We start from the raw sequence: 15,818 nt of genomic DNA, 5'->3' as shown, positions 1-15,818 counted from the left end.
AAGTCAACCTAGCTCGGTGTCAGTACGACGACTTGAGTATAGGCGCCCTGAGAGTAAATGATTACCTAGTGGCAGGTAAGACAGGGGGCATGTGTACCATGTATGTGAGCTCGGCTCAGATGTTAAGTCAGCCCAAAAAAGGTAACAAAGATAAAAAGAAATTTTATCTGTTGTGATATTATTCTAAAGATAAAAAAAGATATTTTATCTGTTGCGATATTATGCTGAAGATAGAAGATGAAAAAGGTATTTTATCTGTTGTGATATTATATCTATTGTGATATTATATATGTTGTGATATTATATCTGTTGTGATATTATATCTGTTGTGATGTTATATCTTATTTGTTGCGATATTATATTTTATCTGTTGTGATATTATATTTTATTTGTTGTGATATTATTCTAAAGATAAAAAGATAAAGGAATATTTTATTTGTTGTCATGTTATTCTGAAGAGGACGTGAATGATTAATAATCAGTTATATCTGTTGTGATATTGTTATCGTGATCATGATCTCTCACAGTAGAGAAGTTATTCTTGTCACTGGATATAGAGCATAGTGGTGAAAAGGTACATGTTTAGGAAAGTTCTGGCAAGGAAAGACTTGGTACTTAAGCGCGTCCATTGGTAACCCACCTCTCTTTCCTGGGAACTTACCTGGTGTACTAGTTCACAATCTATAATGTGCAGAACTCAGGTGTCGAGAATGACAAATGATTATGTCCTACCGTAGCTCGACGGCAAAGGGCAGTACAACATCAAACTTTTATACCATGCATGTTCATAGAAGTGTTGGGCGACGAAGCTCATCTACTGAAAATCCCAAAGAGGAAGAAGTAGACACGATTTTACAGGTCAGTATGTCAGAGACCTGGATCACTCCATACCAGTTGGAGAGCAAGTTGTCCCCCAAGTGGACAAGACCGTACCGAGCAGTCGAAGTGCCAGGGAGTGGTGCACACATGTTAGAAACACTGGAGGGGGGACCTAGTCCTCGGGCTTGGAATGTCACTAACCTCAAGTTTTATTGTTGTTAAGCTGAATTATATTGTTGAACAATGCAATGCTATAAGGTGGCGCTTGTTTTCCCTTAAAGAGGGTCTTTTAATGAGGCCATCTAATAAATGTTGCTTAATGTTGTTATTGCTTAATGTTGCTTAATGTTGTTGTTGCTTTACATATTGTTTAATTTGTGAGCAAGTGCATAAAAGAGCTATCCAGAGACGTAGGTAAGTCGCCTAAGTCGGTGTAACCCGGGCTGTAGGTGCTCTACAGGATGAGCAAGTTGCATAAAAGTGTTATCCAGAGACATAGGTAAGTCGCCTAAGCTGGTGTCACCTAGGTTGTAGGTGCTCTGTAGGATGAGCAAGTTGCATAAAAGTGCTATCCAGAGACGTAGGTAAGTCGCCTAAGTCGGTGTCACCCGGGTTGTAGGTTCTCTATAGGGTGAGCAAGTTACATAAAAGTGACATCCAGAGATGTAGGTAAGTCGCCTAAGCCGGTGTCACCCGGGATGTAGGTGCTCTGCATGAAGAGCAAGTTGCATAGATAAGCTATCCCGAGACGTAGGTAAGTCGCCTAAGTCGGTATCACCCGAGCTTTAGGTGCTCTGCAAGATAAGCGAGTGCATAAATTTGTCTAAGTGAGGGATATGTCGAGCTAACAACATGGTCGATGCCGTGTGAGAACTAGATACTGTGAGAGATGAGCAAGTTGTGCAAGTGCCCGTGATCACCCGAGCTGGGCACTCTGTGAGATGATTTTAAGATGCATAGTTTAATTGTCTAGTGGTACGCTGGCAAATGCCTTGCAAAAGTTGATAATGACGAGGGCACGTAATCAAGCAGAAAGTTGAGCTAGTATGTTGAAAGAATCACCATGCCCAGAAGGGCACAATTATCCGAACAAGCGCCACATAGAGCAGTACTTGGCGAGATCAAGGTAGGATGCCTCTGGATGCGCCACATTCGAGCATTAGCCTGTAGTGGCTATGGAAAATGGTTTAGTAAAGGCCAAACACTTGAAAGCCTCTTCGCTTAGCCAAACTCAGCTCGAGCCTGGGGGGCTTGTGTACTGGGCAAGAGCTCGGTCCTCGGTCTTGGACCAGCTACTACTCGGTTCTCGGGTAGGGTAGAAGTCAGCTCGCCCATGGACCTGGAGTCAAGGTAACGGTGTTGGGCCTTTTTGGTTAATGGGTTAATTTTCTAATGATGTGCTATGATTTAAATTCAAGTGGTGTGTGCTTAAAGATAAAATATAAAGAGATATTTTATGAAGATATAAGATAAAATATAAAGAGATATTATATCTGTTTGCTGCACGTTCATAGATGTTGCTAACCCTAAAAAGATAGGGTGGTGTATGTATAAGAAAATGTGGCTTGCAGTTTAGCACCTAAACGTCATTGGTGCATGTGGCAGGTGATTTTCTGTTAGAGATATAAGATAATGTGCTTATTTTCAGTTAATATTTGCTTATCTCAAGTGCAATTGTAGCATGTGTGGTTATAAAAAGGGGTTGAAACCCTAGGTGATGGTACGCTGTTTTTAGACGCGGTTTTTAGACGTTGTTTTTACACACTACACTGAGAATTATTGTTGCTTTGTGAGCCCTTACTGACTTGAGCGTCGGAGTGTAAACGGCCGTGAGGGCGTCCTCTATCTCTATAGGTAAAAGCATTCAACAACCAAGAGAAGTACAGATTCCAAAGGGGACAGGCGGAGCTTGAACTAGTCACCAGAGTCAACCGACGGCCAAGTCACCGGCAAGAACAATTATATTTTGATATAATCGATTATACATCACATAAATGCAAATTAACATGTGAGAAGTGAATGCAAGAAATATTCCAAATTCCTAATTCAGTGATTTTGTTAAAATATCTGCTAACTTTCTAGTAGTATTAATATATTCAATTTTTAATAACCTTTAACAATATGATCGCTAATAAAATGGTGTATAATGTCAGTGGTTAGTTTTTGAATGCATAATTGATTTCTTTTTATTAGATTTATAGTATTGGTGTTGTCACATTTAAGTGAAATGTCGTTAAGAAAAATGTCACAATCTTCTAATGCTTCATCTATATAAATTGGGCATAACTACTTCTAGCAATTCCGTCTTGATAATGTCACACATACTTATTTTTATGTTTTTAATATCAATCAAACAATTTAAAAAACTATAAGTTAATATAAAACACAATTTTAAATATACATTTATATTATTTTTTAAGATTCAAATTGGTAACATGTATATATAATAGAAAGTGTCAAGTAGGCCAAAAAGTTCTGCAAACCCATCAGTATCAATAAGGTTCTTTTTCTTAGATGTAATTTTCTTATTTAGTTATACTATATTTATACTTACCAGAACTGGAACACAATGTGTGCTTATATTTTTAAAAGTTAAAAGAAAGTAAACTTTTATTAAATATTACTATTAAAAAATATATAAACAAATAAAAGTAATTCTTTTAAAAATATTTCATTTATTTTCTAGTTATTTTATATGTGAGATATTAATAAATAAAAATGAAAATGAATTTTTTCTAAAAAATTTAAAAGGTATGTAACTTACATATAAAAGATATATTTGGAATTAAAGATAATTTATATAAATTTTGTATACTATATAATCTCTTATTAATAAATATAGATTACTGATAAAAATATAATATTTATCATTTATTTTATATATCACTATTGTCTCCATATTTTCTAAGAAAAAAAAATTAGTAATAGTAGTTAAAAATTTGTATTATTATACTGTTAAAGTGTATTAATTAAGAAGTATAGTATAGATAATTTATCATGGACTTAAAAATTTATTTAATATATTACACTCACTGAAACCGTAGTTTTTATTGGGTGAGAGTGTAGCCATTACCATTACCCACTGCAGTGGTTACCGTGACAAAGCTACGTCATTGACTTCACATCTCACTCACAAGCAATCCCCTTCTTTTTCTTTCATCTCTCTGTCTTTCTGCGATGGGTTGTGCTGGATCTTCACAATCCAAGCCTGATGGTGAGCCACCCCTTCCTTTGATTCCTCCAAAACTTCATCTTGCATTCCCTTTTCGTTAAATCTTTGGGAATTTGATTCTGGGTCGGTGTCAAAATCCGTTCTTTCTGGTTGTTGTTTATTGGGGTGCTGATACTAGCGAACGATCATATCTGGGGGACTCTGTAAAATTGTAATTTCGAAGGGGATGGAAATCAAGAAATAAGGTGCATAGGGCAAACGAATTACAAATCTATTTTTTGGGTTTTGGATATTTTACCACATTTTGTATTCAATAATGAAAATCCTACCCTGTGAGACAGTTTAGAGCATTTCTTTTTTCGTGCTTGTTTTTCCAAGCGATTTTTTTGTCGTAGGTTGTTATGTTTTTTAATCTGTTGGGTGTCATGGGGTAAGAGTTAGGAATGGTGTGCCAAACTTATTAACACCACATGGTGCCTTGATTTGGTTTTTAAGTTCAAGTTTTTTGTTTGGTGCGTGTTTGGGCGAGTATTTGCAAAATTGATTTTGAATGAAATTGATTTTGAAGTGATGTGATTCATGTTTGGATGTTTTTGGTTCTAAAATATAGGTAGTTGTAAAATCCAGTATAAATTATTTTGATTTAACGCAAAGGCTAAAGTTGCTTTAACTCAATCAATCTTCGACCTGGAATCAGTTGGTGTCTGATTTAGCATCACATCAAAGGTGATGTACGTCCATTCTCACTTCTAAGCAGAAGCGTCTCTGTGTAGCTTCTCTTTTTCTAAGTGTCAAAACATACTCTCAATCTCTCAATGTGGAAATCACGATACTTGATTTTTTTCAGCATGATTCTGGACAAGCCAACATCAAACCAAGAACAATTGGTGTCCTTCTCTTATTTGTAGTTTCAAAAAAATTAGTCTCGAATGAGGACATTGTGTGAGTTTTTGTTGATTGAATTGAGGTTGGAATAGTTGGTTTTGGAATGGACCCTACTGCTGTTGGGTATAGTTTAGATCATTGAGGTTTTGGCTGAATTTCAGTAATTTGGTGTAAACATTTGAAAGTGCTTGAGTGAAGCAAGTTTATAAGCTTGTTGCTTTATGAATTTTAGAAAACAAAAAAAGAAAGAAAATTTATGACAGTATATTGATGGATTTATTTTCTAGTATTGTGTTTGATTTTATTGATGATGCCAACTGAGTATCCTGACTTTTAGTAAGGCCTATTCTCTCACCTGACCCGAATGTTGAGCCATGTGATATAATCTCTTTGTTAGTCTTACCTCAAATTTGTTCTGTATTGGTAGTGCTGATATAATAAAATGAAGGGAAAAATATTCTTTGTAAAGATGTCTTAAATTTTAACTAAAAAAAGGATGCATAGAATAAGATGGTGCTGCACATCACTCTCTTCTATTTGCTTCATTTCTCGTAGTATTAGTGTTGTTGTGTTGCTTATCTGAATTCTTGTTTCATTATTTCAAATGCTTGTGGTTAGATTTTTCATTTCTTACAACCTCCACAGTGTTAAACTATCCTTTTAGTGGCTTGTTCTTGATGGCAATGCTCAGGTTTTAAGTTTAATATCATTTTCCATTTACAACAACATAACAGGTGCAGTAAAAAAGATCCGGAAGCCTAAGTCGTGGAAGCATCCTCAGCCCATAACAAAGACTCAGCTAACACAATTACGTGATGAATTTTGGGACACAGCTCCTCACTATGGTGGCCGGAAAGGTATTATCACAATTCGATATATAACCATATTTTGAATGTTTAAAGGCCTATTGCAGATTAAATTGGCTTTAGAAGAATAGTTTAAGTGGAAGTGATTGCTTTAAAAACGAATCAGTTCAGTTTCCCTTAGTTTGCTCCAGTTTGCCAATTTCTTTATTTTTTTAGTTTTTTGTGTGATTAAAATTAGTTATATATAGCTTGCTGCTATTTTTCCTCATTCTCATCTAAAACAATCATCTTCTTAGAAGCCTCTATCCTTATAGCCAGGATGTTGTACAACAGGAGGGTTCGTAATTATTGAAGATGTAAATTGACAATAACTAAAGTTTGTTACTTGTAATCCAAAACTAAACTGGTTATTCCATTTGTTCATATTCTTGTTAGAGGATGCTAGCAAGCTGATCAATTATGGGTTGTCATTCTTTACCAAGAATTTTTTTTTTAAAATGTTGTTTGTCTTAGAATTTTTCAAAGGGACAGTAGAAAGTGAGACCTCCTAATTGGAGAGTCTGTATTATTGTTTGTTCTCATGTGGGTGCAATGACTAGCAATGAGATTGGAGAGTGTTGATCAGGAAAAAGTTGGGCAGGAAACTTTAACTTGAAGGGAGTAGATGGCTGGCTGAGGCAGTAGAAATTGGGCTTTGCAGGTTGATAAATATGCAATACTTCATGTTGGGTTAGAACAGCTTTCCAATAATTCTTTTATGGCTGTTTTTCTCTTTTTGAGAACCATTATTCTCTTGGCAATTTGTGGAGAGGGAGGGAGAGAGAGAAGATTTGAACTTGTATTCTTGTTCTCTTATTGCATATCATAAGCAAAAGGTTTTATCCATTCTTACATCTATTAAATATGATCCCTCAGTTATAGAATTTTTTTCTAAGTTGTACTTTGGTTCTCTATGTAGCTGTAGGCTTAGATTTCACAAAGCGTGTGGGTAATAATGATATTCTCCATGTAAAGACTGAAGAGGAGAGGAGTTTTAGTTTTGTGTTGCTATTACATTGTTGTTTAGAGCTAATTTTGGAAAGAAGGATGATAAGGTTACAATTTAAATAAAGGAAGAAATGGAAAATGTTGTGCTTTTTATAAGAATCCTTTTTAGTTGTTGGTGCTAATGTGTGATATTTAACATTGCTTTATCTGTCTTCCTTTATATATAGAAAACTGGGCCGACAAGAAACATGTGAATGAAAGCATACTAATTAAAAATTGGCTTGTGAGATAATTGATTGACTTGATGTTTTAGTATTATTTCCAAAAGAATCCATAATAGAGTAAAACCTTTGCCCAAAGGAAATAAGAAGTTATGAAAGTTCTTTTTAATGAGATAATTGCAGATTGACTTTGGTTAAAACAGTGAGATTTGACTTTCCTAGGCCTGGTGGTGGCAAGAAGGAATGATTGGTTTCCTTTGGGTCTACTTGCCTTGGGAAGCCCAATTTCACCTTTGTAGTGAAAAGAAGAAAAAAAAGTTGAAGTTAGCCATTGCATTTAGTTGTGTAAAACTAATTCCTGAAAGAAAAAAATCAATGATAGTGTCATATGTTAATATGTTTAACAAATGCAACCATAAAATATAATACTTATACTAATTAAAAGTTCAGATTGTATAGGTTTACAAGGCATTTTATTTGTGAATCACTCTTTGTTTCATTTTTGCCTTAATTACATTCTTAATTGTTTTAGTGAAGTTAATTGAAGTGCATATATATTTTTGTGCTTGCTACTAGAGATTTGGGATGCTCTTCGAGCTGCTGCAGAGGCTGATCTTACTTTAGCACAAGCGATTGTGGATAGTGCTGGGGTAATTGTCCAAAGTTCTGACTTGACAGTATGCTATGATGAAAGAGGTAATTATTTCATGTTGCATTCCATTATCTACAAATAGAAAGGAAAATTAAAATTATATCAGATACAATGATTTTTGGTTTCCATAATTTTAAAATCACAATATGGCTATAAATGAAATAAAAAATTAAGTTTAAGTTGCATAGCATATAAAGAAATATTATGCCGTGAACTAGTGGGCTTCCTTCCTGCAGCTACTATCACACTTTTCCCCATAATTATCCAACTGTAGTCCATACCTAGTTGAATCATGTGACACCCACCTTTATTGTGGATGATGGTGGAAGGAAAGCTCTCTAACCCCACCATTAACTACCCTCAACTACCCTACTACTACATAAACACGTAGTATCACTATCAAAAAGAGAGAAAAAAAGCTTCCTTTATGATATGGTTCATCTCATTCTTCATTTATCACCTCAGAAAACACAGTTGGTGATCTATTTACAAACTTCAAACATGTAAGTGAAGGGTATGTACAAGGGAAATTCAGTACAAAAAGATAAAACAAGCTTAGCTGTAGATACCATGATGATGAGAACAAAATTATTGGAAATGTTTAGCAGACTTTGTCCATGGAAATCAAACCAGAATTTGAGCTACTTCACCCTGTGTGTTGTTATTATGGGGCTAGAATAAGGTTCACCTTGTTCTGATCCTTCACTTGTTTTGCAGGAGCAAAGTATGAGCTACCCAAGTACGTATTGAGTGAGCCAACTAACCTGATTCGGGACAGTTAATAACAGAGTATAAATAGAAAGATTCATGGGAAAAAGATTGTAAATCATGGTGTATATGGTTATCTCATTGATTTGGTAACTTGCATAGGGTAGCAACTCTTTTTCCTTTCTGCTATGTTTCCTCAATCAATTAAACAGAAAATGTTTGTTCTGTATCAGATGACCGAATCCCTCTTCTTTGGTAAATACAAACTCCATTTATGTATTTTCGAAATATCTCCCTCAACACATGTCATGTCCATACACTTTTGTAAATTTTTCATTTCAGAAATGCTTTCCATGAAAATTTGAATTTAGATTTTATTTTAACAAAAGATAAATGCAAATTGCGATTTTTTTTTTCATTTACATTAACAAACTTGGAGACTTTCAGTTCGAGTGAAATGAAAATGGTATAAAATAATTTAACCTCGCATGACTTAATACAGAAATAATCAGGTTATAAGAAAAGATTTATATATTCGTGTTTGCCGAAGTTTGAGTTTTTGAGTAAATATATAAATCAATAAAGCTTCATTTTTTTGTATTTCTTTTATAAATAGATTTGAAAATAAAAGCACTAGACTAAACGGTAATCTTAGAAAACATGATTTGCCAAAAACATAAATATTACTTAAATTTATATTGAAGTATTTTTAAAAAAATATAAGAACAAACAGAACTTAAATCATTATTCAAAACATAAATCACGAAATAAGAAAATCAATTACTTGAAAAGTTAAATTAAGGTAACAAATGTATGAGAATAAAACAAGTTACCAAGAAACCACTGATAACTTGAGTAACTAGAGCAAGAAATTAGTGAGTAGGGTATGAATATCATTGTTCCATTAGTTATTCTTAATTTTTATATTAATCTAAGTATTTTGTTTATTTTGTCACCTTTTGAAAAAACAAACATGAAGTCCCTATTTTTGTATATCCATTTTTTTTACATTCATTATCTATTATGGGAACGACACTATATTTTAAGAACATTTATTTATCTACATTTATGGATAAACATTTCCACTAAGTGGTTTAACTTCTCATATCTATACCTATATATAAAGGGGATTTTCCTCTTTAACTGTTCTTAAGTTTTTTTCTATTTTATCCTTATATTCATGTTTGATTTTATTGTTATTCCATCATTACATCATTTGCTACGAAACAATTTTATATTTGAAAACAGTTTTTATAAACAGTTTTCCAAGAGAGAATTTTAAAATTGATTTAAATAAAGGCAGAAGAGTACGTTCTATTATTATTCTAAAGTTAATTTTTCGAAAAGGAAAATGTGTAAAAGAAAATGGGAGTCGTGCGTAGTGCTCTCTTCTCCTTCCTTTCATGTAATGGAAGAATTTTATTTATATGGGAGAATCAAACAAAGGCTTAACCCCGGACTTTACTTAACAATTGTCCATGGCCTCTGGTGACAACCATGATTTACTGTGCAATGACCGCCACTACTCTACTTCGGAGGACGCCGACCGATCCTCGAAGCGCCACCACCGCCGCCGCCACCATAGAAGCAGAAAAAGCACGATGAAGAAAGTGAACGTCATTGTGAAATGCTTGGATGACCCCTTTTCCAATTCTACCCCATAGCTCTGACACGAATCGTCACATCCCTGTTGATGACAATGTCGAGGAGGGAGAAGACGATTGATATCGCAAAACATACACTAGCCCGGTCAAGATCAAAATGTTTAATACAACAATGCAAATCTATTATATTAGATTAAAATTTTGTAGAATTTATTTATTTTACAGTTATTCGATTCGTCCATCGTGTGGTTGAGAAAAAAAAGATATCCTTATATATTAGATATTTCAATTTATCCACTCTAATGGTAGTATTTTCCTCCACAATATATAAATTTCATTTTCCACCCTAATTATAAAGTTCGTCAAGAAACTTATGAGATTTAAAAAAAAAATGAAGATATAATAAGTTTATAATAAATTAAAATTTTGTTATATAAATTTATAATTATAAGAAATACATAAATTTATATTAATGGAAACACAGTTAAGTTAAAATAGCAGTTATATATATATATATATATATATATATATATATAATTTTTAAAAAAATATTGGAAAGTCTTTTTTCTTAGAGAAAGAATGGTAGATATATGGTTAGAAAAATATTTAAGACGAATTACAAATGAAAGATTATTGATATTGGAAATTATCACTTAATTAATGTAGTTTTATGAAGACTATGTACATTGATGTTTCTAAACCGAAACCAAAATAAATAAAAAATCAAACCCGAGACAACGTAGAAAGAGTATAAAGAGAAAAATAACCTATGAAATATTATTGATTTTTTAAATATGTATAAAAAATACGTAAATTTATGATAAAATTAAAATATATATGCAAAAAATAAGAATATATAATGTTTAAAAAATACAGAAATACACATACGCTTATGATAAATTAAAACATTAAGATATGAATTTATAGTTTATGTGTATTTATATTTTTTTATTTTTAACATTATTGTATATTGTATTTTTTTTTATCACTACATTTCTATTTATTAAAAAAATTATAATATATAATATACAATTTTTTTATTCTATTTTAGAATTTCATTTTCAATAACAAAGTAATCTATTCCGATTTTGTTTTTTTAAATGCATATTTTATATAGAATGAATGGTAATTTTTTAATTTAAAAAAAAATAGATGTGTATCATATAGGTTAAGGATGTATATAGTAGGTTAAGGTAAGGGGTGGTCATGGATTTTTTAAAATCCAATCTCAATCCATATCAAATAAATAAATGGATTGAATTTAAAATCCATATCCATTTTAATTAGATCAAGTGCTAGGAGTTTGGTCATCTCCATCATACAAGGCCGGAAGAGTTGCACAACATTATCTTTTCATGGCCGTTCGCCATTTGGGGGATGGACATTATCGATCCTTTTTCGTTAGGGAAAGGGCATACCAAGTTCCTCCTGGTGGGAGTCGACTACTTCACCAAGTGGATCGAGGTCGAACCCCTTACGTCTATCTTGGTCAAAAATGTGCAAAATTTCGTATAGAGGAGCATTGTCTGCCGATTTGGCGTCCCGCACACAATAATAACTGACAATGGCTGACAGTTTATTGATCGAGGCCTACAATCCTTTTATGACGACCTGGGCATCAAGTCTGTCACGGCCTCAGTACAATCCCCGCAAACCAATGGGCAGGCCGAGACCGCCAACAAGGTCATACATAACGAGCTAAAAAAGCGTCTGGGCAAGGCAAAAGGCCGATGGACCAAGGAGCTAATAGAGGTACTTTTGGCGTACATATGCACCCCCAGACTACCACGCAGAAGACACCCTACAGCCTGACATACGGGGTCGAGGCCATGATCCCGGTCGAGGTGGCCGATCCCACCATACGGCAACAGATGTTCGACCTCACCCTAAACGAGGAAAGCCTAGCGGTCAACCTCGATTTGGTAAGTGAGTTTCGTGACAAAAGCAGGATTCGGGAGGCCGCCTGCAAAATCCGAGCGTCAAGACGGTACAACACAAAGGTCCGGCCGAGGAGTTTCCAGAAGGGCGACCTCGTCTGGAGGATGCGCAGCGATGCGAGGAAAAATGAAGGGAAATTTTCGTCCAACTGGGAGGGACCTTTCCGAGTCCGAAAAGTCGCAAAGGGGAGAGCTTATCACTTAGAGTGGCTTTCGGGAAAAATTGTACCGAGGACATGGAATTCCACGCACCTCAAGTTCTACTACAACTAAATTTAATAAAGTCGCGCACTCTTTCCTCACCCTACCAGGGAGGTTTTAACGAGGCATTTTCATCAAACTACTAGCACTGTTCTCCTACAACCATTCGGCTCAGTCTGGATCAAGCCTTAACCGGCATACCCTGCCAACACCTCTCTCGGCTCGGTTTGGATGAAGCCTTAACCGACATACCCTGTCAAGACCGACCCATCAAGTTTGATCTGGATAAAGCCTTAACCGGCATATCCTGCCAACACCTCTCTCGGGTCGGTCTGGATGAAGCCTTAACCGGCATACCCTGCCGCTACTGACCCACTAGGTTTGGTCTGGATGAAGCCTCAACAATCATACCCTGCCAACACCTCTCTCTCGGCTCGGCCTGGTCGAAGTCTCCACCAGCACACCCCAGCTGAGACCGATCGACACACACCCAAGTCAACACTATGACTTGACAAACAAACTCTCACGTTAATGGTCGATCGCCCATTTTAACTAGTTCGATTAACTCAATCACAATTGATGGCCGACCGCCCTTTTTAACTTGTTCGATTTATCACAATTAATGACCGACTGCCCATTTCAAGTTGTTTGATTAAACAATCACAATTAAGAGCCGACCGCCCGTTTTAACTTGTTCGGTTTATCACTATTAATGATCGATCGCCCATTTTAAGTTGTTCGATTAAGCAATCACAATTAATGGTCGATCGCCCAAGTTAACTCGTTTGATTAAGCGCTCACAATGGCCGACCGCCCAAACAGATAGAGACCGACAAGTTTAACTTAGGCCAATTATCTCCTCAAAAACAAAAAGGAACCGAATGAAAGGAAAGGGTCGATATATTAAAGACTGCAAAGGAGGAGGCCACACTCCGGCCTCGGAGGAAACAAAAAGATTACAAGAAAAGGCCACAGCCCAGCAAAGAGCCTACCTAATCTTGAACTTCGATACATTCGCCCTCCTCAGACTCGGTCGACCCAGCCTCTTGCGTCGCCAAAGCACCCATCTCGGCACTCGGAACCAACCGACCCTGATGAACTTCGCAATCCATGTCGAACTCACCAACGGTCGGCGGCCCCCCCATAAAGAACATGGGCTTGACGCACGGCTCAGTCGAAGCACTGCTTCAGCAACTCCCCCGACTCCTCATAATTTTGGTCGAGCTCAGCCTCGACCTCATCCTTTGAAGCTTGGAGGGCGGCCAACTCAGCGGCCGAGGACAGAGAGTTTCTCATCCCTCTCCTCAACCGCCTTCTTCAACTCGGCAATCTCCGTTGCTGCCCTCAAAACCTCGGCCTCCCGCGCCGCCAAACGCTGCCTCACCTCGGCAGCATCCTTTTGCGCCAACTCTCTCTCGGCCGCCTCCCGAGCTATGCTGGCCGACAACTCATTATTAACAGCCAAAGACTGCTTCAAATCTTCAGTGGCCTCGACCAGTTGATGCTCCAATTGGGAGACGTCCTCAGCCTGACGTTCTCGCCCTTGTATCCCACTTTTGACGAGAACAACAGAGCGACACATCAGCTCCAGGTTGCTCCTTAGCAGGTCCTAGGGAGAGACGCTTTGGATAGATTCCTGAGTCTCGTCCGGGAGGGCCACGCGTACCCTTCGTGTAAACTGAAGCCCCCCCAGAAGGTCAAAGGGCGAGGGTGAGGGCGAGGCTCCAGTCCCAGCCTCAGGAGGGCCGGTCGCGCTCTCCACGCGCCTGGGCGAGGGAGGTGCTACCTCGGCTACCTCTCGGCGAGGTGGAGGTGTCAGCATAGACCCGGGGGAACGGGTGGTAGTGGCGATGTTCCCACCCTCCCTCGGGCGTTTCTTGGACTTGGACTTCTGGGAGGGGCCAGCCGAGCCCCTGTCGGCCCTTGTTGGCGGCAACACCTCAATGCTGCGACGGCCCTTCCGTTCGGCTGCCCGTTGCCTATGTTTGTCAAGAGCAATGACAATGGCTGGTCTTTCTTGCACCATGATCTCTGCAAAACAACAAGAAACAAACAAGTTAGAAACGATTTGAAACCGACCGAATCGCAAGAATGACCGACCGACAATACTAAACAAAACCCATACCCCTAACAACCGCCCACCGCGCTGCCTTAGTATATGCATCGATCAGCCTCCGACATGGAAGCTTCCTCCGGATGGCATCAAAGAGGGAAAGAACCCCCAACTCATCGTCACCCTCTGTCAGCCTCGGCCACTCCTTGAAATCACAAGGCTGGCGAGTCCAATAGAGGGGAAATCTCGACCGGCCGGCCGAGTCAAATAAACAAGTTGTGGCTTCGGGCCGAATGATAACCTTCACAAACCGCTCCTTAAAACGCTTATAGGAAAGGGCGAAGGAATCAAACAACACGTTGCCCGGCCGGCCGACCAAAGAATGCCAAGCGGCCTTTTTTGGCGGGGTGAGAGGTATAATAAGAAAGAAAGCAAGAGGGTGTGGGGTGAAGACGCATAACGTTACACAATAGGCGAAAGGCCTGAAGGTACGCCAAGGTGTTTGGGTGAACCTAGGTGGGAGCCACATTGAGCGCCTGAAGGACGCCCATTGTAAACTCATCGAAGGGGAGCGAGACATGGATGATGGAAGAGGCCCAAGCCCATGATAGAAAAAGCCCAAGCCCAAGCCCAAACACAAGTTCAAGCTTCAACTCAAGCCCAACAAATAGAAGATATGGGCAAACTAAGCATCATTGGATGTCTTTCTTTTGTAATTACTTTTGAGTATTTTTAGTAGAACATAAAGGGAGGTGTAGATATAAATATAAGAGGTGCAAATGTATAAAGCTAAGTCACACCTTCCATGTGACACAAAAGAAGGTGTAGGTATAGATTTAGGAGGTGCCAAAAATAGAAACCAAGTCACACTTCCCTTGTGACTAGGAATTGGCTCCAAATTCAAATGCTTCTCATTTGAATTTCCCTCCACTTTCTTTTGAATTTCCAGCCCTCTAAACACTATAAATAAGAGGGTTTGGCTCATGTATTTGGGAAGATTAAATTGAGTAATGTTATGTTGCCCATTTAGTGCCATACTTTACTTCTTTCCTAGCTTCTAGGTTTTAATCTTCCTTTCACCACCTACAAAGGGGCTGGCCGAACCTCCCCATGTCCATACTCTTCATGCACCTTCAAGGTCACCACACCTCCTAGGAGGACTTTGTCCACTCTCATCCATAAGCTTCCACACCATCTTCAACCAATCATCCAAGAAGAGCTCAAATGAAATCCATCAATGGAGGTCCGCGAAAAAACAAGCATACATATAAAAGAAAGGGGGGTCGGTTCCCGACCGCCCCAAGCAAACACTCTCGGTGGCTCCGCAGGGCAAAACGCTAAAGTAGCGAGAGTACTTGACCGCCTTTAGAATCGGGTGTCTGGCCAAAAATTTGGTTACAGACGCCTCAGTCTTGTAGAGGGACGAGATCTCGACAACCTTAGGGTCCACCCAGCTAAGGTCCACGAGTGGAATGGCCGACGGGGGAGAGTCCGACCGGTCAACAGCATTGGCCGGATCGTCCCCCCTAAAGACCTCTACCTGGGGGGACCACTCGGCCACCCCGGTCGACACAGAGTCGGTGGTAGATGAAGAAGAGTATGAAGAAGAAGAGGAAGATTGCCCTAGGGGAACAGATGGGCGACCGGGGGGAGACAAAGGATGACCGGAAGAAGATGTCGGTCGGGAAGGCGTCGACATAACTAACCTTGTAAAAGGGCGAAACTGAATCTAAGGAAGTGGGCGAGATGTCACTCGGATCTCAGAGCTAAGGC

General features: G+C 38.1%; 1 protein-coding gene across 1 annotated transcript; it reads left to right on the top strand.

Annotated features, from left to right (window-relative positions):
- Positions 1 to 3,861: 3,861 nt before the first annotated feature.
- On the top strand, positions 3,862 to 8,538 carry LOC137835265 (uncharacterized). Its single transcript, XM_068643692.2, has 4 exons — positions 3,862 to 4,033; positions 5,611 to 5,733; positions 7,467 to 7,586; positions 8,260 to 8,538. Exons 1-4 carry the CDS (start codon positions 3,997 to 3,999, stop codon positions 8,322 to 8,324), a joined length of 345 nt encoding a protein of 114 aa, XP_068499793.1. The 5' UTR covers positions 3,862 to 3,996; the 3' UTR covers positions 8,325 to 8,538.
- The last annotated feature ends 7,280 nt before the right edge of the window (positions 8,539 to 15,818 follow it).

The sequence above is a fragment of the Phaseolus vulgaris genome, chromosome 5 (assembly GCF_051622355.1).
Source record: "Phaseolus vulgaris cultivar YP4 chromosome 5, ASM5162235v1, whole genome shotgun sequence".
NCBI classification, from domain to species: domain Eukaryota; kingdom Viridiplantae; phylum Streptophyta; class Magnoliopsida; order Fabales; family Fabaceae; genus Phaseolus; species Phaseolus vulgaris.
This window is presented reverse-complemented; position numbering and strand designations above follow the sequence as displayed.

Bases quoted from the DNA above. Each gene is read 5' to 3' on its own strand.
- LOC137835265 (XM_068643692.2), top strand. From the start codon at position 3,997: ATGGGTTGTGCTGGATCTTCACAATCCAAGCCTGATG. The intron at 5,734-7,466 runs GTATTATCACAA...GCTTGCTACTAG, and splicing joins TCACTATGGTGGCCGGAAAG to AGATTTGGGATGCTCTTCGA. The intron at 7,587-8,259 runs GTAATTATTTCA...CTTGTTTTGCAG, and splicing joins AGTATGCTATGATGAAAGAG to GAGCAAAGTATGAGCTACCC.